Raw genomic sequence first — 25713 nt, 5'->3', positions numbered from 1 at the left:
CCCCAGTAGTCCTGATCTTAATCTAGTCGACAATATATGAAGCGTTCTCAAGGTCAAGAACATGTTTATAAAACCAGCATACACGACTATGACCATCTCAAACAGAGCTTTGTGGATAAATGGAATCTTTTCGATCAAAGAATTGATCTTGCAATCAAAGAATGGTGTGATCATTATAGTGTAAGAATAAAGGGCATTTTGAACTTCATATTAATTTTAAATGTTGATGTTTTCATATTTTGTGGAATTGTTAAGTTTAACAAAAATATAAAAAATGAATTTTTACATGTCGGAAAGTTCGAATTTTATTTGTCCAACTTTGTATGTGCATAACTTTGGATCCTTTTGATAGAATTTGGCGAAGTTTACAAAAAACATTGATAATATACCCCTCTCTAATCTATAATCATCACTTTGATAAATAAACTTTACTTTTATTTTGTTTAAAAAATCTTTATAATAAAAAAAATGATAATTTTTCAAAATTATGATATATATTTTTTTAATATGGATTATAGACAAATAGAAAATATCTAAGAAATCTAACTCTTTTTTATCCCTCTTCCTACTATTTTTTAGAATTATAGTATGCATCATCAGCAAAAATGAAGAAATTACCCCTCTTGTATTTGTAAATTCCCACAATAGTCCTGGCATATTGTTATTTTCCCAGAAGTCTGGAATTTACAATATTTCGGTTTTAATATTTTCTATTTTTTATTAATTTTTGATCTCTTATAAATGTATAAAATCTTTTTTTTAAAAATAACATTATTCTTCAAATTTAATAACCATTATAATTATAATCATTTATTTCGTTTGTGTAGTAATGTTTGTTAATTTTTCCCTTTTAAATATACAAAATATTTTAATTTATCTCATTCTAATTCATACAAAAATAACACTAACAGTATAATAATAAATTATAATAAATTAAAATAATTAAGCAAAAATCGTGTGAAACAAGATTTATTATATATATATTAAATATTAATTAACTCGCTTATTTGCAAGGAATCGTTACAAAATATTTTTAGGGGCAATTTTCCAGAGTTCAATTCATTTCTTGTCGACCCTCTTAAAAACAATTTTTTTAAATTGAGTTTCACTTTTTATCAATAATAGCAGTGTTGTTACAGTAACTATACAATTTTTGGGTAATTTTTTAAGTTACTTATAATATTTATTCATTATCTTTATATAATGATTTCCCAACTTTAACATTAATCTTTATTAAATAATGTCTTATTTATTTACATCAAGCGCTCTTGTAAAAAATTTGATAAGTCTATCGTCAATTTTGAAAATAGTTGTTAAAGTCAGGTAAAAATAAATATTAAATTGTTTGTTATTTTTAGAAACAGAGTTCGCTGGTAGACGGGTGACAAAAAATTAAAAAAAGTTTATAGGGAAGAAATCTAAAGCATTTTTTATTTATTCTCTATTTTAATTTTATACATTAAATTTGAATATTCAGAAATTACTTCGATAATTAAATCCTGTTTATCTATTTTATTTGCTAATGAAAATAAATATTATTATACCTATATTAATTTTATAAAAATTTTCTTAAATCTTATGTAAATTCATATTATATTTGTAAAAATCAATCTCATGCAAAAAATAAGAATAGGAAGAAATAATTAATATTTTTCAGGCAAAATGGGAGGGGGGAGGACGAGAATTATTTTATATTGATGTTATCGCCAGCCTTGCAGGACGCTAATATATATATTTTTGTCAAATATATATTTTTTGATGCAATTATTTTTTTATTTAAACTTTATTTTATTTTATATCATTTAAATTCCTTGAATTAAAATTTGTAAATAACAAAATTATTTTGTATGATAAAAAGATTATATTAAGAATACCGAGTTATATAAATAATTTAATAAGTAATTTTTAATGCAACTAGTTTCTTTTGAAATGTAATTGTAACTAGTTACAAGTTACTTTATAAAATGTAACTAATAGCTGTATTAGTTAAGTTAATGGTTTAACTTGTAGCGACAGCTATTTATTTTCCAAAGTATCTTTTAATAACACGAAATGTTAGATAGAATTACATTTACAACGTGATCCATAGACGTAGCCAAGGGGTGGGCAAGTGTGCTTTCTTCCTCAAAGAAAACTCGTCTGTTCACGTAAATATCAATTTAGGCTAATAAAAAAATTTTCCTTACACACAATCCATTCTCCTTCCCAAAAAATATATGCAATATATCTCTAAACATAAACAATAATTTGATAGAAAATAACTATAAAGAATTTTTTTTTTTAAAAAGTGGAGAGCAAAAATTATTTTAATAAAAATATAAAATACCCAAAGGTATACAATGAGTGGACCTAAAGGCCCATAAAATTTATAGGTGCACCCTCTATAGGAAAATTTAAGATTCGCCTATGACGTGTCATTCTCTTTTGATCAATTAAACTTGCAATCTACCGCTTATTGAATAACTTATGATTGAGAAAGTTTATAGGGAACTTGCCTTTAAAATATACATCAAGGTAACACTCACACACTGTAATTTAAAGTTTTAATTAAGAATTCTATTTTGAAGTGTAAATAAACATTTGTAAAATTCTAGCAAAATAAAAAATATTTAATTAGAACATAAATTAAAATATGTTTCAATAGATAAAAGAAAAAATATATATTGCAACAGATACGTCAAAACGGTTAAAAAAACACCGTGTTTTGAAACATATAAACTGTTTATTTCTTCCTTTTATGTCCTTTCTTCTTTTTTAAAAATTTTATTTATTTTTTTCCTCCTTATCTTTTCATTCTTTATTTCGTTCTTTCAAGTCAAATACTACATATTGAATTAATAAAATAATCTTCATCATGGTAAAAAAACAAGAATTTTGTTTTATATGTATGACATCTTATTTAGAATATATTTTTAAATGTATTCATTGGTATCACATATAACCTATTTTGCTTATCTTGAGTATTTTGTCTTGTTTTTGCTGTTAACTATGAAAGTTTTCTATATAAAATGTTGGTATCTGACTGAGAGAGCTTAAATATGAGGCTATATTTTCTTTCACAATCTACTATTTTCTGTTCCACCATTGTTAAATTGAACACACTTTAAATTCAAATATTTTATGTCGGTTTGTGATCAAATGCAAGCGGCATTTGCATTTTTTTAAACATAAATTTTAAGATTAAAAGATTGTACATTTATTTTAAAAAACATTTTTTAAAATACTTTCGTTTCCTTTCAGTCTAAGAATTTAACGTGACCAAAATAACAAAACTTGAATAAAATATATCTATATTTATACACGATGGAATGATTTGTTGTATAAATAGAATTTAAAATGATAATTTATCAGGAAGCGGATTTAAATTAAAATAATATTTGGTTTGGTTAATGTAAAACTAATTTTTTACACATATGTTTGAGTGAAAAATATCAAGTATTATAACCCCTAACCAAATATAGACAGCTAATGAGCTAACAAAATAATGATTAAAAAAATATTATTTTAAAGAATGATCTTTGAAAATTATAATTTTGATAAAATGATTGAATGACGTTTTATAAAACCCAATTTACTGAAAAAATGTTTTCCTACCCTAAGTTAGAAGGGCAATTGAAAAATGGTAGTTATGTAATATTGTCAGATTTAGGTCATTAATAATTTTCTCAGTAAGCAATTTATTTTTAAAAATTATGAATTAAGGTTTTTTATAAATGCCAGTATACATGCAGCAATCATATCCTAGTTCGTGTACCTATTCGATATGCCTCTAATTTTTTATTGAGTTACTAAGATATACCTTATCTACCAATTTATATATCACTTTTCATTAATAATTTTGGGGTCAAAAATTTGTAAGATAATAATTATACATTGCATTATAGTAACTGATATTTGATACAAATAAAATAGTTAAAAATTAAATTTATAAAAAATATTACAAAACATTTTTCCAAATAATTTACATATTAATTGTTTTTTTTTCGGTTCCCTTCCCCTCAGTTTAAAAAATTATACTTTCAAATTAAAATAAATTAAATATAGTTAGTATAGTAATAAGCGTTCTTATTGTTTTTGTTTTGCCTTGAAGCAAAATTGTATAATCTTAATTAGATAACAACTGAAATCAGATCTCAGGCCTTTCCAGTAATGTTAAATGACTCGATTCGAGCGATTTTGAAAAAAAGCTAATTTAATATTTTATCCATAAAAATATTATGCATGCCTGAAGATTTTGCTCATATATGACATAAAGATTTGGGAATCTATTTTCAAAATTTCAAGGCTTAAGCAATATTTCCTAGCTAAAATATTTAGTTAGCCATTTAACACTACATCCAAAGATTAGCTGGAGGAGAAATTAAGTTATTGTAGAAGAAATTAACATATAAAATGTAATTGTAAAAAAAAATTTCAGTCAAAGTTCTATCATATATTTATTTTTTAGCCTGAACCAGCTCTGTCCTAATTTATAGTGTATATGCCCTAGCTCGGCCTGGCCAGATTTTAATTATGATCGACATCAAGCCTAATTCATAATATTTAATTTAAAAAATTAAATACATTTCTATAAAATTAGATAAAATCACTAATATTTTTGTCATAATCACAGATAAATTTTAATTTTCTCTTAATTTAAACAACAGAGAGAAGTAATTATAATTTTATTTTTTGGATCCTATTTTTAAACACACATTAAGATGGGAAATGCCATATTAACTAAACTGACAATATTAAAGTTAATTTTGATGAAATTTTAATACAAATTATTTAACTGATAAATCAAAATGGCGTGTCATCCCAGCTGAATTTTGTTGATAGTTGATATACATTTTAACGATTTAGGTAGTATTATATGTCATTGGACTAGCTAGAACCGGTTTTTTAAACTTATGCCTCAGTCATTTTTATTGTTTAAAATTTTTAGTTGAGGTTCAAATAAATTTTAAAATCAAAGTTCAACCAAACGCTAGATGGATCCATAAAAGTTTGCTCAAAATAAACAATTTTACGCTTTGGTTATAAAGAGGTCAATATACACAAAAGTTTATTTTCCTATTAAAGTTTGAATGAAAGTCATTAAAAATATTATTTATACAATAACTAAGAGGAAGGGTGGCTTAGGGGGTGCCATTATGATTATGTTATATTATTTGTTATGAATTATGCAATAGTTTTTTGGTTTTTTTTGGGAAAAGGGACGATAAAATTTAAAGAAATTATATATTTTAATTTTCATATAATTGATTCTTTATGAGTTTTTAACCCCCTAACAAATAAATAAAAGAAATACAAGATCATGTAACATACATAATCTTAAACGATATGTAAATTTTTTACTGTTTATGTATTTTGTGGTAATAATGATAGAGATTAAAGCACACCCACAGGTGATCAATTTTTCATAGTAACCACCTCCTTATCTTAATTAATTTAAGCTATCCTGCCCCTTCCTGCCTAAATCAAAATAGTGGTTATATAATATTGGCCATCTCACTTTAAATATTTACTGACATTAATTTCCTAAATTGTGTTTTAAAAGTTTTCGTCCTAAATTCAAAAAATACATTGACTTTAGCAGGTATAAATACCACGATGTTATGATTGCAAAAACATATTTCTAAAACATGAAAAAAACATCATTTTAATCAGCAGGTTTCTCAAATTTGCGCATCTAATTGGGCACATATTTAATCTAAAGAAATAAAAACAGGGGGAGGGGTTTAATCTTTGTATGAGACTTGTCAATTTATTTGATGTAAAAGATTAGATTTTCAAATGTTGTTTTGAGAGCATTCTATAATATGTAAGATTTGCTGAACCCGGCTCTAATCCCAGCCCGAAAAGTAAGTGCAGAAATTTGTAAAAAATATTCTACGTGTAACCTTGAATAATGCAAATTTATCATTTATCCTTCATAAAAAATAAGTATGAGTAGGAGTAAAAAAAAGAAGTTCGGTCCAGGCACGGAAACGTTTCTTTGGCCGTGCCAAAAAACATTTTTTTTAAATATTCACACCGCTTTGGGTCGATATGAGGATCTCAAATATATATCTTTGAGAAACTAACTTTAAATCCGTACTTTAAAGTAGCAAAAAAAATAAAAGAAATTATCTGATATCTTTTCTAGAGGCAAAATTTTTTCAGGAGATACCCAAAGTTTTCAAAAGGCAATAGCTCTCGTCCCTCTATTAACACCATTGGGTCAAATTTAAAATATTTTTATATCATGAACTTAAAACCTTCTTTTTAACTTCAATGTGGTTTAAGAAAATTCCTATTTTAAGATTGTTATATTTATGGATATAACTGAAAATCCAGGAAAAATGAGAAATTTACGGTAAATTACCCGGGAAATTTTAAATTTTCTCTATAGTTTCCCCAATTTTTATATTGTTTTTTTAATATAACAATGACGATAATCATATTTAATAAATATATTTTCCTATTACAACTTTCAAATTAAACAGATTAAAGATATAGGATAATGATGTATAGCGTTGAATGTTATTAATTATTTATGTCCTTTATTGAAATATTAGATAGCGTCGTAATCTTATCCTTATATATAAATAAATTAAATTGGTGGTTTACAAGTAACGTCTGTGGCCTAGTCGGTTGGATGCATGAAATTCTATCCGGTTCTGGGTTCGATTACAGCAAGGACGACGATGCCAACTAGGTGGCCCCATGCTATGGAATACCAGAGAGAACCCCATCATTTTGTTAATATATCTTAAAAAATAAGTGGGTCTTATTGCATTTAAATTAAATTATATTTTTTTTATGACATATATGCTATAATTTGTTTATAAAAAATGTTTTAAAATTATTTTAGCATAGTATAACTATAATTGTTATTCACAATATCCATTTGAAATGTAAGATATATAATCACACCCTACAGAAATTCAGGAGGACGATTAATTAATTAAGTTATATTCGATTTAAGTTCAGTTTTCTTAAAATTTAACTTTTTAAGATAATAATGGGAATACTAAACTTTAGCCTTATCAATTAAGTTAATTTTTTTATTTTTTCTTGTTTTTTTAAGTGTATAGAAGAGCTTCAAATCATAATCCTCTATGATATTGTGATTTCAACAGTTAATTTATATTGGTTAGGAATTTTTTTTTAAAAATTATAGCAAGCCGGACCACAGAATTCGTACATAAAAATTTTTCGGGCCGGGGCATATAAATTTTTGGAAGAGATTTTTTATAAAATTTTAATAGGCCAGCCCGGCAGTAAAAATTTGATACGTTTTCTTTTTTAGGCTAATATTTTCTTGAATTTAGGCTAATATTTTGATTTTGAATAATACTATTTGAAAATAAATTTTGCTTATTTCTTCGTAATTTAAGGGTTGTCTTTCTAACTAAATACTAAATTTATAAATAATGTAATAAATTTATAAAAAAATAAATTAAACAAGTTATTTATAGACATTATGGTAATATAGTGTTTAAAATTTGGATACAAATGGCTCGGGTATCAATATTATTTATATTTAACCCGGAAAATCTAGGAATACCCTAACCTGATGTCCTCTTCTAAAATTTATTTAAGTTGGTACCATCAATAGCTATAGCCAGTATCTGCATAAAGAAGAAGACTTCTCGCGGATAGCCAGTATGCATGCGGATGTGAGCTCTATCCTTGACGAAGGATAATGCAAGCTTACCTAAGGAGGTTAAGGTAGTAGATATTATTGGAATAAGATGTGATCTTCTGATATTTTTGAATATTTGGAAATTTTATGTTGCTCTTTTTGCTCAAGTAGGTTTGGAGTTTGATTGGATAAAGCTAATGGATTTGTACAGGAATAGTCCCAAACCAGAAATTGGCCCCGTTTCCATGGGATCAGGGTGATTTTGTCAGGCCGCTTTCCATGGGATCTAAAAAGTCCTTGTGGATCTAGTAGAGCGGGTAATTGAGTCGATTTCAATGCTCGCTGGGAATTACATTAGGTGTGCCTGAGGATTCGTCCTTTGTATGATCTGCAATGTAAGCTGTTTCTTCTTTTGCAGTCTATTGGGATTCTGCAGCCAGAGCAGAAGTGAGGAAAAGTTATTAGACAATTTAGACGGATTTCTATTGCATGGGCTAACTCATTGTTGGTTTTATATATTAGATGAATTATTTTATCAAAGATAAAATATACACTAGGTATTTAGGATTTATTAAAATTTCAAGATATCAAATAAAAACTTTATGAACGCAATATTTTAATTTTAGAAAGCATGGCTGGGATTCTGCAGCCAGAGCAGAAGTGAGGAAAAGTTATTAGACAATTTAGACGGATTTCTATTGCATGGGCTAACTCATTGTTGGTTTTATATATTAGATGAATTATTTTATCAAAGATAAAATATACACTAGGTATTTAGGATTTATTAAAATTTCAAGATATCAAATAAAAACTTTATGAACACAATATTTTAATTTTAGAAAGCATGGCAAAGTATCTAATCATAAATTCTTAGAATTATAAGAATATTGATACATAATTTACGTATAAGGATTTAACAAGAGGGTCGAACGAAACCCCTTGCCTCTTCCCCCGGGTGATCATGTGTAATGTGTCCACATCGAGAAATAAATTAATCATCTCTATATTTTATTCAAGTGAAAACGAATGACAGACAATTCGACGTGAAATAATATTTATAAACAGTGTCTAATTTGGAATCAAACTTACGACTGCAGAATTTAAATATTTTTTTGTAAAGATACAATGCTGTAAAAAGTCATTTTGAAAAGTAACGAGTTACAATACTTATGATGGTAACCAGTGGCAGTTAGTAATTACATTATTTTAAAAATAACCAGTTACAATTAAATTTCAAGATTAATAGGTTACATTGCAAGTTACTTTATAAATAATCTATATAACCTATTATTTTTAATATTATTTTTTTCAGTATACACATTTTGATCAAAGAAATTTAAAAGCATATTTGCCTGATTTTTAATGATTGCACAGAAAAAATATTTATCACATAATTATTGATTGAAAAAAAACCGAAAAAAATTATTATAATCAATGTAATATTTATAATTTGAGCAAATTTTAAATTCAATTTAACAATGAACTCTTTTCAATTATGTCTAAAAGTGTGCTAGTTTTTCTCCAAAAATAAGCTTCCCATCGACTAAGCAACAGTAAGTGAGAACATTTAAGGACTAAGGAGTGATATTTAAAAATCAACATATATATAACAAATGAGAATATTATATAATATTTAATTTAACGTTAAAAGTAACTAAAATTATATATTATATAATTATATTAAAAAAAACTCTAGTTACTTTGATCGTTACATTCTAAATAAATAACTAGTTACAGTTGCTTTTCGTAAAAATAAACACTAATAAATATGTTAAAATACTTTTGATTTTTTTAAATAAAACAAACTTTGCAATAATAAAAAGGGAAACCTAATAATATTGCAATTTATATTTATTATGTATATTTTTTCGATTAGGTATTAATATATTATAAAAATAAGAAATCCAAAAATCTATAAAAAATTTTAAGTGATAGCATAGCATGAATCTATATATATTTTTACTTTTTGAAATTATAATTATTCCAATTTTCTTGAAACAATTTTTTCGTTTTATTTTTTTTATTATTGATTCGTGATTCGAAATAAATTAAATCCCTAATAAATATAATATAAATATATACTATATTAAAGACTGTTTAATTTGAGCTTTGAAGGGGACGAAGGTTTCTTCTCAACTTAAAGTTATCAAACCAACCGAAAATAGTGTAATATTTTAAACAATTCTTTCTGGTCGATAGAATTTGTAAAGTGCATGAGTCGTCCTATAACTTTTGACGGCCCTTTATGGCGGCCCCTAAAATAGTATAAATTTGGCGACCTAGGATGGATTTTGTATTTCATTTTTTTAAAGTTGTTTTATATATTGTATTCAAATAGTAATTCAAAGAACTCACAATTGTTTTTTAAAACAAATACCAACTATATAATGTAATTATAGCATTTATACTTTGAAAGTCAAATATATAATCATATTGCGATTAAATGTTTATAATACAAGCTGATTTTTTACAAAATTTTAAAAGTATTTCTAAAATCAATTTGAATCCTTATTTTATCAGAATATTTGTTATATTTTAATAATTTTGGCTGTATTTTATAAATTGTTTAACAAAGAACCTGGACATATGAGCGGTAGACTAATGTTAAATTATTCATTATATAATTTCCAACAGATTGATCCATCTAATTTTAATTTATTTGTAAAAAATCAACCCGGCCTCGCCATGGCTTGAAGTTTCTAAAAACAAATGGGCCCAGTTGTAAATTATATATTTAAGGCAGGACTCTGATTTATATATATTTGTGTAGGATGAAGGGAAAAGAAAATTTCGATCACTATTACTGTGAGTTTTAATTATGTCAGCCATTTAGTGAATTATAATTTCATAAATTTGAAAGAGTTAAGTTAAATGTTTCAAAACATTTGTAAAATAGCAATGATCTAAACATAGCCTGAGCCAAGCGATTAAATAGTTATTAATCGAACCTTAACCGAATCTTAACAGATATAAATTTTGGCTGTCACCGAAATCTGAAATTGGTATTTCACCTGTTTTAGATATTATTATCAATCAATTTTGAATGGTCAATAATGTTTATATTAAATAAATTCTGTTTATTTGTTATAAATTAGTTATATTTGCATGCGCAATAATAATAAAATAAACGTTGGTTACTAAGTTTATGATTTAGTGATAAATAAACTGTGTGCCAATTAAGCTAATATCCTTATTATTTTAGCAATAAATCTCTCAATTGTAAAAATAATTCAATTAAGGTTTATAGATCGGGAGAGATATATTATCTATATTCTGAAAATTTCATCAAATTCTATAATAAGGATCCAAAGTTATGCACATTCAAAGTTGGACAAACAAAATTCCAACTTTCTAACATCAAAATTCATTTTTTTTGTTAAAATTTTCAATTCGACAAATACAGGAAAATATCAACCTTTAAATTTAATTTGGGTCAAATGTTGTATTTCAAAGCTGATGTTTAAAATGTCTCCATTATCTCAAATAGCTCTAAGGTGAACTCACTATTCATTGATTGCATAATCAACAATTCCTTGATCAAAACGATTCCATTCCTTTATAAGTCGCTATTTAAGATGGTCAACTTCGCGTTATGAGTGTAATAAACACGTTCTTGAAAGAAGCTCCATATCTTTTGGACCTGATTGAGATCAGGGCCATGGTGGCAAAAACTGGGTGAAAAAAATCTGGAGTTTTCCTTGAAAGCACATTCACAGTTTATCTGGCTCAGTGAGCTGGAGCACTGTCCTGCTGTAATATGAAAAATTCATTGCCCGACAATTCTTTAATAGCAAGCAATCACCTAGTAAAACGTCATGATAGTATGCACCATTAATTTTTCCCTAGATTGATAAAAACGAGATCCAAGCAGTCAATACTTGACCCCGATTGAAACCATGACAGATTTAGAAAAATTTGAAGGAGTACGAAGCTATCAATTGGCGGTAGCTTGTTTTTTCTTATTGAAACTGCAACATCGGCCGGGTTACTGTAAACAACTTTAATCCGTGGAGTGAACCATATGAAATGAACTAATCTCTGAGTGTATTTTCGTAGAAGTTGTTTGGGTATTAGACTCGCAATTATTCGCATCGGTTAGGTCCTGGGCTTGCTTTTTTAAAAACATTTTAGCTGCATCTATTCGTGGATAATCAAATGCAATCAAGTTTGTGAAATACCAGTTTCTCGTTATGCTTGACAAATTGTTCTACAGGACCTAGGTCTTCTTGTTTTATTGAGTTTTTTAACAGAATCAACATTTTCCATAGTACGAGCTGTGTGTAGTCTACCACCTCCATACCGTTTTGCTGATCCGGTAGCATCAATTTTTGCAATCAATTGATAATTTCTGCAGACCAGTTTCTTAGGAAATTTCTTCAAAAACCTTTTTGCTTCGTATATTTGTTTTGTTTTAAAATTTTAATTAAATTAAAGTTATCTTTACTGAAAATTATTTTTTATTGTTATCGTTTGCTTAGTAAAGTTTTAAAAAAAATTTTAAAATGAAATTTAGCAAGTTGGGAAGTTTAAATTTTGTTTGTCCAACTTTGAAGTGAATAACATTGGACCCTGTTAATAGAATTTGTTGAATTTTAAATCATTTATAATTTATCTCTCTCTCAGCCTCTAAAATATTATTGAATTCTTTTTAGAATAAAAGTGCATCAGTTCAAATATAAAACAGTGTAGAATTTTAAAAAAAATGCCCTTCTTTATACATATTCTTATAATTTTGTATGTGATAGGGTTAAAGGTTCAAACTCGATATTATTATTTATAAACCGATATTTTTATATAAACCTAAACCGAGCCGATATTCATTACAGTTCGTGTCCCTCTAAAATAGGCAGTGCAATAAATAAGATAGCTTCCGCAATAACGAGAATTTCATTATATGTGATATTCTTTAAAATTATTGAAATAGCATATATGGCTTCAGTTGGAAATTTGGTCCACAATAGGGAATTTTTATTCTGATCGGGTTAACAAAGGTGAAACCATATTGTTATAATAGATAAAAATTTGTTTTTAATTTATATAGGATTTTGAATTTATTTTTAAAAAATAATTTTCTTTCAAGAATACAAGAATAAAAGAAAGTAATAAAATATACCATTGTTTTTTATAAAAAATATTTTAGTTTGGTATAAATAGAGTAAACGCTCTAATATATTTTCTATATAACCATTTATTTTATCTTTTGGTTATTATTGAAAATTTGAATAATTAAATAATCTTAATAAAGTAATCTAGACAGCAGCGAATAATCAACACTAAGCTTGGTCTTATTTAGACTAGAGAGTCAGCCTGATTTCTTTATTAGGTTAGTTATAGATTTTAAAATTATATAAAATAAATTTACTGCTACCAGTTTTTAAATTAAAAAAATATTATTGTGATGTATATTTTATTGAAAAAAAACCTTTCTAACTACTGTAGATTGTCAGGTATGTATTATAATTATATTTTTGCTGAATAGAATTCGGACATACCTAAAAAACTTAACCGAAAAAGATGTGATCGAAGTTTTGAATTAAAGCTACTATGGGGGATCGGGGATTATATGAGTAGCCCTAATAAGCAAATTATAACAAAGTCAAAACTATATACAGTGTTTTGCTCTTTTAAAATTAATTATTCTAATTTATGGTCTGAAATGTGATGTATCACTGAATAGTCTCCTCACTAGATAACAAAGAAATATTAAAAACTTAGATTCCCACATTTTATAGTGTGGGTGCGATTTGATAAAGTCTAATTATTAACTTTATCGATGGCTTTGGTTAAATGGAAGACTTTTGCCAATTTTTTATATTTAGACGTTCTCTAAAAACAATCTTTTGCTCAACTAGCAAATATCTTATCTTGCTCAAATTAAATTTATGCACGCTGAGCTCAAGATTATATATCTGAACGCTACTTTATTCTCTAGTAGAGAACCATATTAAAATAAAAGATTTATTTAGTCTTCAAAGATATTGATATTCACAAAACAGGCAAATTTCTGAAGCAAGGAAACGTCCCTAAACACCCCCCCCCCCTTCGCTGCGTGTTATAATTCATCTATTTCAAAATCAAAAATAAAACTATAATATTTGTTATCTTTTATATAATCCTTTATGAATTTATATTGAAGAGAAATAAAATGAATTGCCACAGTATATATTTTTCAACGGGAAACCTTGTATCTAGGTATATCTTCAATGAAGTTTTATTTAAACATGTTAGCAATGCTTATTTTAGCCCATTTACGTCAAAAAAAAATTCGAAAAACTTTATAAACAACGATTATGACAATTGTCACTTATCTATGGTACATCTACTAAAATTTTATTTAATCATTCTAGCAATGCTTATTTTAGCTCATTTACGTCAAAAAAAAATTCGAAAAACTTTATAAAATCTGGTAAATTAAATTTTGGGTTACTGATTAATGAGTACAAAATTATAATAAGAATATTCATGTAATAACTAAAAATGGCTCAGGATCCGAATTCGGCTTCAGGGATAATATACCTAATTTTTATAACATAAAAATGTAAAAATATAATTTATATTGTAAAGATGTTAAATTAAAATTTTAGTGAATATGTACCATAGATAAGTGACAATTGTCATAATCGTTGTTTTTAAAGTTTTTCGAATTTTTTTGACGTAAATGGGCTAAATAAGCATTGCTAACATGTTTAAATAAAAATTTTAGTGAAGATGTACCATAGATAAGTGACAATTGTCATAATCGCTGTTTTTAAAGTTTTTCGAATTTTTTTGACGTAAATGGGCTAAAATAAGTATTGCTAACATGTTTAAATCAAATTTTAGTAAAGATGTACCATAGATAAGTGACAATTATCAAGATTTTATAAAAAAACAAAAAAAATTGAGCAGACCCAGCGAGTCGACTACACTAGCCGACTATACAAGCCGACTACACTAGCCGACTACACGAGCCGATTACACTAGCCGACTACACTAGCCGACTACACGAGCCGACTACACTAGCCGACTACACGAGCCGACTACACGAGCCGATTACACTAGCCGACTACACTAGCCGACTACACGAGCCGACTACACGAGCCGACTACACTAGCCGACTACACGAGCCGACTACACTAGCCGACTACACGAGTCGACCACGAGCCGATTACACTAGCCGACTACATTAGCCGACTACACGAGCCGATTACACTAGCCGACTACACGAGCCGACTACACTAGTCGACTGTCTACTCGAGTCAAAGTCGTTTTATCGACTAGAAACTAGGCTCGAGTCGCAGCTAAGTCGACTCGGCTTAGCCGTTTAACAACACTAGTTATAACATATAATTTTTATCTCATATAAAGTTAGATTAATTATTATAAACAAAATGACCACGTAGAAAAAGCCGTTATCGGTTTTTGTAAAATTAAAAGAGATGGTTAGTATTTTTTTAAAATAAATCACCAAATATCAATTGGGGGGAGGCGGGAGGATTTGTGCTTATGGTTACAGTTGTGTATGATTTGTTGTTAAACATTTCATATATTTGAAACAACTTTCTTATAAAAATTTTAATCTTCTGTTTTTATTTTAAAAATAACATATTGGTAACATTTTTTTAAATAATTACGGCAAGTTAAACAATTTTTTAGAAAGTTGTTACAAATATATGGAAATGTTTTACAACAAAACATATTTATACTGTAGCAGAGTTGTTAAAGTAGCGCGCTATTCTTTTTAGTAGCTATAGCTAATAGCGGCTACTTTTTTTGTAATTAGTTAATTTTTTAGCGCGCTACTTTTTTTGAACTACTTTTATTTGAACTACTTTTAAAAAATATAATGAAGGTAAGTATAAACATGAAAATTTAAGTATAATATCATAATTAATTATAATTTTTATGATTTATTATTTAATTTTGAAATTGAAATATATTTTCAATTTGTAATTTATATTTTCATTTGTATTATAAACCTAAATCACGTGTTAATAATTTAAAATGTCATCGCCTATGGATATCCAAATCGTTGAAAGTGATTTAGAAAATGATATTAATGAAATGGAAGATATCAGGGAAGAAAATATACTTAATAGCTATAATACAAATTCCTTAGATTTGAGATTTTTTTTAAAATAAATATAGAAACCAAAACTGGCTTCAAATTTATTTATTTAAAATGTAAAAAAAATATTTCCTCAAATCAATCCAGTGGCTATAACCTAAAGAAACATCTAAAGGTAAATTGTCATTTTTACAATCTAATTGTATTTATTTTATAAGATTGTTCATGCCAATAGTTTTAAGGAAATGGAGAAACATCTAAAAAATTTTGGTATAGGCGACTCTACATCCAAAAAGACTAATTCAATTCAAACCAAATTAATAAATTATACAAATGCCAATATTTCACAGAAATTGGCTGATAAAGTTATTGTTGATTTTATAATTATACTTTCTGATCGTCACTCTTGACTTGGGGATGATAATATTGAATTGATTTTATTATTAAAATGCAACAAATTACCATAAATATTTATATTTTTATTACTTAAATTTTTTTATAATCAAAACTAACAATTTTTTAATATTTATAAATGTTGATTTTTATTTATTATACAATAACATTATAAGCAAAAAATAAGACAAATTTGTTTCTAAATTTTTTTTATGAAAAGAGCTTAAAAAGTAGCTAAAGCTACTTTTAAAAAATAGCAGCTAATAACTTTTTTGACAAATAGTGATAGCGGTAGCGCGCTACTTTTAAAAGTAGAGTTTAACAACTCTGTACTGTAGTCTATCTTCAAGAATTATTTTCATGGTTTAAATTAACTAATCTAATCAATATAAATCGAATAAAAAATATTAATTATAAAAAAACCAGCTTGTTGTAGTAACCATATGCTTTATAATTTATTCGTTTCTGTATATTATTAAAATAATGATCATATGTGTGAAACCTTATATTACTGAAAAAGTTATTGAATAACAAACCCTTAATATCTTATTTTCATAGAAATAATTCATACCATCTAATTTTTTTTTTATTAAACTCTCATATTGAAGTAAACTAAAATAACTATCCTAAAGCGTTTTTACATTTTAATTCTAAAATGTTTTACTCTTAGATTCCAGTAAGTCAAGGTTTATGTATATGTTATGAGGAAGTATTAGTAATTTTATTTTGAATCTCTTTCATATAATATTAATTTCTATATTACTGCAACAATGTATAATCGAATAAAAAGGTTAACCTATAATTATGATCATGAATATTTTATAAATTAAAAAAATAAATTTAAAATAGGTTTTACTTTTTTGATAAAGTACCTTCCTTAGAAATTTTGAATTTTTTTTCTATTTCTGTAAAATAAACTCTAAATTATTTATAAAATATATTTCTCATTTTTGAAAAAATAGGATGTTCCAAAATGATATTTCTGACAGGACATGCCCATGAAGCCTTAGTCGGGCGATTCCTTGTATGGGATGGATGTTTGGCATTTAATATTTCCAAATGTAGAGCAGCGATCATTTAGTATTCGCTTGGCCTTATTTAAAATCAATCAACTCTATCATTTGAGGGTATAGTAAGGGATTTAATTTTATAAAAATATTCTCTATATCATTGTAAATTTTTTCAAAATTTATTTTAATTCTTTTCATATATCTCCATAACAAATTCATTTTGTTAAATGTTACCTCACATTCACATTATTTTCTTAAAATTCAAAAAATCTATTTATTTGATTATTTTTTATGCTATCGCTATTAAATTATGCTGCAGCTAGAGATAACAAAACGCATTAATACATCCCTGATGTTGTATACGACGATGCTTACGGACAGGTCAAAAGAGTCTAGATACATATCTATTTGAAAAATATCTTTGATACAAGAGAAATATCTTTAAAATATTTAAAAGATACAAGTAGGTTCAACTCTCATCCCATTTTTAATCATGTGTAGAAGTAAAATAAAGGTACAAATGTTAAATATTTTCTTAGGCATGCTCAAATGAAATAATCAAAATAATATAGGAAGGGGGTACCTAAAAAATTAAATTCATTAATCTCAATGACACATTCCCGTATACCTGTACTGTAATTAGTGTTCAAATTTGATTGTTTATATCAAATTACATATACTTTGGCCTATAATTTTAATATTTTCATCGTATTCATATATATATCTTATGATTTTCAATTTTCCTAAAAAGAAATTTAGTTAGAATGATCTGTTTTTCTTCATAATTAAAGATTTATTTAAACAAATATAAAATCTAGTATAATATATTTATAACAAATAAAATATAGTAAAGTGAATGGAAATGTTATAGGGGAGGTCTTCCTTATGTTTATATTCACTTCAGTTTAAGGAAGAATAAAATATGGTTCAAGTATATAGTTTTTGAATGAAGATTATAAACTAAACAAAGTGATTTTGAATATATATTTATAAACAATGTAAAATGAACTAAATTATTTATATAGGGTAAGAGGTAGAAAAATCTACTGCTTATTATTGAAGAAAGTCATTATTATAGAGTATTTTTATAAAACACTCTAATCTTGGAAGAATCTATCTTTCTTTAAAAAATTTCTAAGAGAAATTTAAAAAGTAATTTGATTTAAAATACAAACATAAATCAGGGATATAACCAAACCCTTGGACCTCCACGATTGTATAGTTCAAAATAAAGTAATTACAGCATATTTCTAAATTTTAATCATAAGTATGGAATTTCAAATTGATCAAAAGTATAATATTTGATTTTTTTAAGGATAAATTTATAATCGATAAATCAAATTTTAAAAGTAAATCCGAAATGAGACCTTACAAATAATTGTTAAATTTATAATTTTTTTAAATCAAGTGAAAGTTATGGCATTTTTATAGAAGATAGCTATATATATTCTTTTCTTGCCTTATTTTTTTTTTCCTTAAAGCTTATCAACCCTGGATAAAATAATTTATTAAAGTAACCATGATATAGTGAATTTTTATTGTACAATATATAAATTATAATGTTGATGCCACTATTATAAATTTCCCTCAAGGCCCAATTATCTTCTGTCCACTTTCGCTTTTAGATTCGTCTTAAGGAATGTCTAAAGTATGAAATTATAACAGAAATATGTTGAGTCACACACTATATAGAGATTTGAAAAATCAGGTGAAAGCCTCAATATATTTACTTCATAATGATACCATCTAATATATTTCTTGACCATTAATATATCAAACCTTTCTTCTATCTCTGAGAAAAATTTCCAGTATGACATATTAATCCGGCTAAAATCTTAATCGAGACGTTTTTTAAAATCGACCTAAATCTTAACAACACGAATTGGATATTAAAATTTTTTTTACATCTTGGACTCCTCCATGTGTTATTAAATTTTGTATTGTATATTATATTAATTGCATTTGAACTATTTATCTTCTCTAATCCATGAATAAGTGAAATTTCAGGTATTTAGGTGTTGCAATTAAAAAAAATTTTGTTAATGAATGTTACATGTTTCTTCAAGTCTCTGTAATTTATATATAATTTAAATGAGCGGGGTGAAATTGAAAAAGAAATGAAATATCTAACTAGGAGAAGGTTATACTTAATCAAAAATGATTGAGTATAAAATTGTAATAATAAAAATCGGGAAAAGGCATAAATTTATTATATAAATCGGGAAAAAGGATGAAGGCTTATTTTGGCATAATTAAGAGTAGAAAATAGGGAGATTTACGCCCAAATCGGAAAATCAGGCCGCACTAATTACTTGGCACGTGAGTCCAATCATCCCAGCCTCCGATTTAAAATTTTTGAGCTCAGCTTGAATTTAAAATCTTTTAAAATTTTTAAGACAGGCTCTGATTTACCTCATACCTATGAGATAACTTGATCATATATTAACTATTTTAATTATCTTATTCTTCGGAAATTCGGAATATGTTTTATTGTCTAGATTGATTTAATAGTTTTTAACTTATTCAGGGTTGAAAAAAATATCCCAGCCTTTCCCGGTCTCCCCACTCGATTACCATATAAAAAATATTAAAGAACGTTTATATATGAAAACAACGTGAAGTGTGGATAAAAAATTGCATGAAGTTTCTTATAAATTTTTTTTAGCAAAAATTATGCGGAAAAACAAATTTTTAACGATGTATATCAGAGTTATAAATTATAAACGTAATCATCAAAATAAAGAATATACAAAATATGTAAAATAGATCCCCTTATCATGTACAGCTCAATGAGTTTTTTCATTGCAAAAAAATTTATAGAAATAATAAATTGATAACTTTTTATTTTTACTTTAATCCTTATATTTTGCTAAATAATAAAGTTTTCGTTAATCAAAATCATTTTTTCCGACGTGTACTTATGTGCCTTAAATTTTTTTACTGTAAAAATTGAAATAAGATTTTAAAAAAATTATAAAAAGAATAATCATTTACATGAGATATATAGTTATCTACCATTCGAGGTAGCTTGCAAATTTTTTTCATTAATATTTACAGATTATATGAGAGTTTTACAGAATCCTCTCCGAGGCGCGGGGTCTTTTACCCTCAGGTTTTTTTACGATACAATTCGAATTCATTCGCTTATTTAATTAAGGTGTAATTTTATGTTTCAATTTTTACCACTAGTTCACCTTTTACGAAATTAATGTTATTTATTTTGTAAATCACTTTTCCTCTCCACTCAACAAATTTAAATAAATATTTATTTTATGGCCTTTAATAATGAAATATTTTGTATAATAATATAATTAATGTATAAACATATAAATATTGAAACTTTTTATAAGATGATCATCCAAAGTTTATTCTTTATGGATGCATTGAGAGGTTAATTTACAAAAGCTAATTTTATTAATTAGAAAGGTTCGAAGACGCGTGGAGTGGTCAATTTTTTGACGTCTTCATTATATTGAAGGGATCAATTTTGAAGGTTTTTTTATTATGTAATATTTTAACGAGTATCGATATAAAAGGTAATTATTATAAAGCATTAATTTTTGCAAAAATATCATGTCAAACTCCTACAATAAAAAAAGGGAGAAAAAATATAAATATAATAAATTATTTATTTGTAACTTAAATTTTTTTTTTACATAGATATATGAATATATGGTGTTTTTTAAAATAAAATTTAAGTTATAATGAGGGACCAAAGATGGATTGTTTTCTGTCTCCATATTTTAAGATATTTTGGAATTAATTAATGTTAGATTACTAACAGGTCGTAATAATATAACAAAATAATTAAAAACTTTCCTTTGTTTATATTACATAATTATTTATTTAATATTCGTCGTGCAACATAATTTATGCAATCGATAATATAATTCAAAAATATGAAAAAATATAGCTAGGTTTTTCTAAAGAATCCAGAAACAATAATCTGTCAGCCAGCATATATAAAGATAAGAATACATAAGGTGGTTAAATCTTAAGATTTATTATTAGAGCAGTATCTTTATTTAAGGCAATTAAAGTTATGTAATCTTCTACAAATAATAACCTGACCTTCTTTAACTTGTTGTAAGCACACTCTAGGTAAGATTTAATTCTTTATTTTTGTTCAGAAATATGTGAATGTTCCTCCATATAATTAAAAAAATTAGCAAAGATAATTATTTTTGCAAATGTATAACTTTTATTTTTATATCGTTTACTTTAAGATATAAAAGTTTGTTTAATTTTAGAATTATCTCGACATAAAAAAAATTATTTTCAATACGACATAGGTCTAATATCGATTAATTTATAATCAATGGTCGTTTTTCCCCTTTAATTATGCACAAGCCAATATCGTTTGTGGGTTACTTGAACTCGAAATCTGTAAAAGTAGACCAGACAGATCCTATTTTTCTAAACAAATTCAGTGTGCTGGGGGCTTAATATTTTTAAAAACGGGCCGAGCTTAAATTTTGAAATATAATATGATATAATGTTGTGAAACAGAATTGATATATTTCAATTTTTTGCAAGAAACAAGGCACAATTATTTTTTATTTGTTTGTAAAATATTTTTATTACATTCATTTATTAAGACATAATAATGCTAAATTTTAATTAATTGTTTTCATATAGGGTGCATAATGTAATACTAGGCCATTTTTAAATAGAACATTTTTTCAATGATTTTATAGGCATTTTTTCAGATTTTTTTTTCATTTCCAAATCAAATATAGTTTAATAATTTAATTCGGATTTAAATTAAATATTTAACTTTTAAAATTAAACTAACATTTAAATATATCAAAAAATAGTATAAAATTTTAATTTTTTGCATATTAAACAGTTAAAGATACAGATACTTATTTTAAAATAGTGTCTAAGATACAGATTGCTTTTTTAAAATGAACGTAAAGATAAGTTTCTTGTTTTCTTATATTTAAGGTGCAAGTATTTGCGATCTACCAACCCTGTTTATAACTAAACACTGCACCCTCTTCTAATTTTAAAGATTATTTTGGGCAATGCCCCTCGCTCTCCCAGGGGTAGAAGTCTCTGATTGGAAATATTTATTTAAATAATATAAGCGTATACTCCAACCTTCGAATAAAATTAAACAATACTTTTTCCTATTTGAATAAAAATAATTACCTCAATAGACATGATGTAGTCCCGCAGAACCGCCCGTAAGCTAGGCACACGGACCAGTGGTAATATCATCAAAACTAGGCCCATGCTCCATAATATCGTATTCCCTTTGATTCCTTATTTTTTGTCTAATTGAATAAAGCAAATATAAAATAAATTTAAAAAATAAGAAGTTGAAAAATCAGAAGGTGTAAAATATTTACTATCTATTTTCATTCATATTTTTATTTAATTAATTAGATAAACATGATTAAATTATCAAAGTTTTGCTAAATATTTAAATTTATAAAATTAATATTTTGGTTTGTGAGTTGTTCCCAAACTTTTGAAAAATTCTGGTAGAAGGTGGCAATTTGCTATCCCCCGCCTGGATGCAGGAAAAAAAATCCAACCCATCTACTGACAAGCTCAAACCAAAAATTTTGATTTTGCAGGTTTCTAAGTTTGGATATTTTATCGTATACTCTACAATTCTTGCAATAAACTCTAGATTGTAAAAACCAAAAGAGCACAATAAAGAGAATTTCCTAGCGTTTTTATGTATTAAAGAATTTTAGACCCTCTCTCTATCTAGTATAGATTATTTCCTAACATCTCATTAACTTTAAAAATACCCAAATTTGTGAATATTAAAAAATTAATTATTAGATAGCATTATACATGTAAAGAAAGATTAAATTTATTAATTCCAGCTTTCCGATACATAATCTCAACCGAGATGAAGAATATTAGATCCCTTTTTCTTGGCATCCTATACTCAATATTTTATTTGCAAATTCAATCTAATATTTTCTCTTTATGCTTATTTATAATTTATTGATGTTTTATAATTTATTTTATCATTATGTATATATTATTAGAATTTGTTCTATTCTATTCCTTATTTTTATTTGCTGAAAATGATATACAAAATACAACTAAGTAAATTGAAATGTTCATTTATTATTATTTTTATCCAATAAACAGTATGATAGATTCTTATATTTTTAAGGGGAGATAAAAATTAAATTAAATTTTTCAGACCAAAAATATGAAACTGTTTCCGATATCGGAACTCTGATCAAAAATAGATTTAAACAGATATATGAGTAATGAATGCAATTACATCAAGTTTAAAATTAAATATTATTTATGATTAAATATGTTATTTATTAATTTTAAATAGCCCGTTTTTTAAAAATTTTTAAATTTAATTTTGCCCAGCATGTCCAGATTACGGATTACCTATTATCCTATACATTTCACTTTTAATTATATGAATTTTATTTTTCTTTAGATTTTTTTAATATCAACATGATTTCCAGGGACTCGAACCTTTATTTATAATAGTTGAGTTTGGTTACGGTTCAAAATGTAAAAAATTATAATGGTAACAGTTAGGTTACGGTTCTTAAGAAAACATTTGTAAATTTTTAATTCAGTCCCGCTAATTGTGAAGGTTCTTAAAGGTTCATTACGATTAGAAATTTTCTTTCTAAATTATTTTTATTGAAGCAACACCAACGTATAATGATTTAATTATAAATATTTTTATTAAAATTTTTGCCATCACCTAAGTTAATAATATTGTTTATTTATTAAATTGATGAAATTAATTTATTTTTATTATAGGTGTCTATGAATAATATATAAGAATCATAACTCATTTCTAAATATGTTTTAGAACGTACAAGTAATATATTTTCTAATATAAGTTCATATTTGTTCGTTGAGGTTCAAACACATATTTTGGCCCCTATTTTAACAGAAACTTGTGTTGCGGGATCAGCAAATACTATAAGTGCAAGTTTATATATATATAAAAACGGATGATTTTTTAGATTAATTAAATACAACTAAATCAAAAATTGGTTATTTATATATTTTGCATTTTAAAATATAGGAAATAGGAATGCTCTAATCTAATACTATATGAAAAATTAATAAATTATGGATATTAAACAAATATTTTGATCATTTAATAATTATAAATAACGACGCAGATATGGTAAAATATGTAAGGCACCACAAGGAAAAGAATGTAATAAAAGGTAATATTATTCATTTTATTTTCGCTGAAACCGGTTCAAACCGGTTTAACTTTTATAAATGTTTTTTTTACTCCTTCAAAAAATCGGTACGGTTACGGTTCAGATATTTATAAAGGTTTATAACGGTTTAGCGGTTCATTCTGGTTCACTCCGGGTCCCTGATGATTTCACTCATCCTAGAAGAAATTCACACAAAAATAAACTGAAAAAGGATATATATTTGACTTATTACTTTACCTGCATGACATTGAATATTTGCAGTGACCCCTACACTTTTTGAGGGATAGAAGCAGAATACCCCCCTAAAGTACCCCCCCATTGTAAATTATTTTTTGACACCAATAAATTTCAAAAATAATTTTTATTGCATCAATATTTATTATAATATAAATATAATGTAAAAAATATATGCTTTAAAAATATTATTTTTAAATTAATAATTTAGATAAATTAGGGGAAGAGAAAGCAAAAGAATTTATAATTTCATCAATATTTAATTGTTTAAAGAAATTATTTTCCATTGATAAAATGGTTAAATTATTAAGAAATGGATCTTTCATGACACTACGAAGTCTTGTTTTAATTAGTTTAATTTTACTCATGACCCTTTCGGCAGTACATGATGTAGTAAGAATAGTTAATAAATATTTATATAAAATTGTTAAATTTGGGAAAGCAGAAAAATTTATAAGCAGACGATAAGGTAAAATAAATGAATAGTTTCTCCAGTCATAATCATTCATCTCAAAATTATTATCATCATCAGAAGAAGCTAAATAATGTATTAGTAAAAATATTTTAATTAAATAAATTTACAATTCTCAGAATCTGACAAATCTTCTTTAACCTCTAGGTCACGAGTAATAATTACGTCCCCCGTTTTAGCCATTTTATAAATATTTCTAAACATCAACATTTCCTCAAAAACTTGACTTGTATTTAATTGATAAAATTCACAGATATCCTTGATATCATCTTTAACAATTGCCTTTTCCGCCATTCCCTTTGGGGTAAAAAATGATGTTTGACTCAAAAATTTTATCGATTCATCGTTAAATCTTTCACTAAACTGCATAATAATTAAATCAAGTGCAGCATAAAACACACTGATTTTAAAGCTAAAATAAAATATTATATTTAATGATGAAAGTATATATATATACCTCTCCTTTTTGGATTGTAATGTTTGAAGTCTTGAACTTTCAAAATCAAAAGGTAAATTTCTCTTCTTCATAAAATCTTGGGCCTTTGAAAAGACATCCAAAAATTCAGTGTTATTATCTATTTTAGTATTATAAAATAATAAAAGATAATAATTTAAATTATACTTCTCATATTAATCAGGCAATCTTTTGCCAATTGAATTTGATTTATTGCAAACCCTAAATCCTTCGAAATGGTTTGCAATTTTGTACAAGCCAAGCTAGTTATCAACATTATTTTATCCAAAACACATAGTGATAAAATAAA

The 25713-nt window shown here is 25.8% G+C and overlaps 1 protein-coding gene across 1 annotated transcript; it reads right to left on the bottom strand.

Moving 5' to 3' along the window:
• Positions 1-11612: 11612 nt before the first annotated feature.
• LOC135926792 (uncharacterized) lies at positions 11613-25607 on the bottom strand. The gene is made up of 6 exons (XM_065462723.1): positions 25572-25607; positions 25407-25524; positions 25060-25361; positions 24842-25015; positions 11824-12003; positions 11613-11749 (listed from the first exon to the last, which is right to left on the bottom strand). Exons 1-6 carry the CDS (start codon positions 25576-25578, stop codon positions 11613-11615), a joined length of 918 nt encoding a protein of 305 aa, XP_065318795.1. The 5' UTR covers positions 25579-25607.
• Positions 25608-25713: the final 106 nt, after the last annotated feature.

The sequence above is a fragment of the Gordionus sp. m RMFG-2023 genome, chromosome 3 (genome assembly GCF_954871325.1).
Source record: "Gordionus sp. m RMFG-2023 chromosome 3, tfGorSpeb1-WG-v2, whole genome shotgun sequence".
NCBI lineage: Eukaryota > Metazoa > Nematomorpha > Gordioida > Chordodea > Parachordodidae > Gordionus > Gordionus sp. m RMFG-2023.
Note: the sequence above shows the minus strand (reverse complement) of the source record. Positions and strands in the feature narration are given on the sequence as shown.

What these genes read in the sequence shown, in the direction of transcription:
- LOC135926792 (XM_065462723.1), bottom strand. An exon ending in TTACAATCCAAAAAGGAGAG is followed by an intron (nt 25,362 to 25,406) that starts GTATATATATAT and finishes ATTTTATTTTAG; the next exon opens with CTTTAAAATCAGTGTGTTTT. An exon ending in TACTGCCGAAAGGGTCATGA is followed by an intron (nt 12,004 to 24,841) that starts GTAAAATTAAAC and finishes AAATATACGAAG; the next exon opens with CAAAAAGGTTTTTGAAGAAA.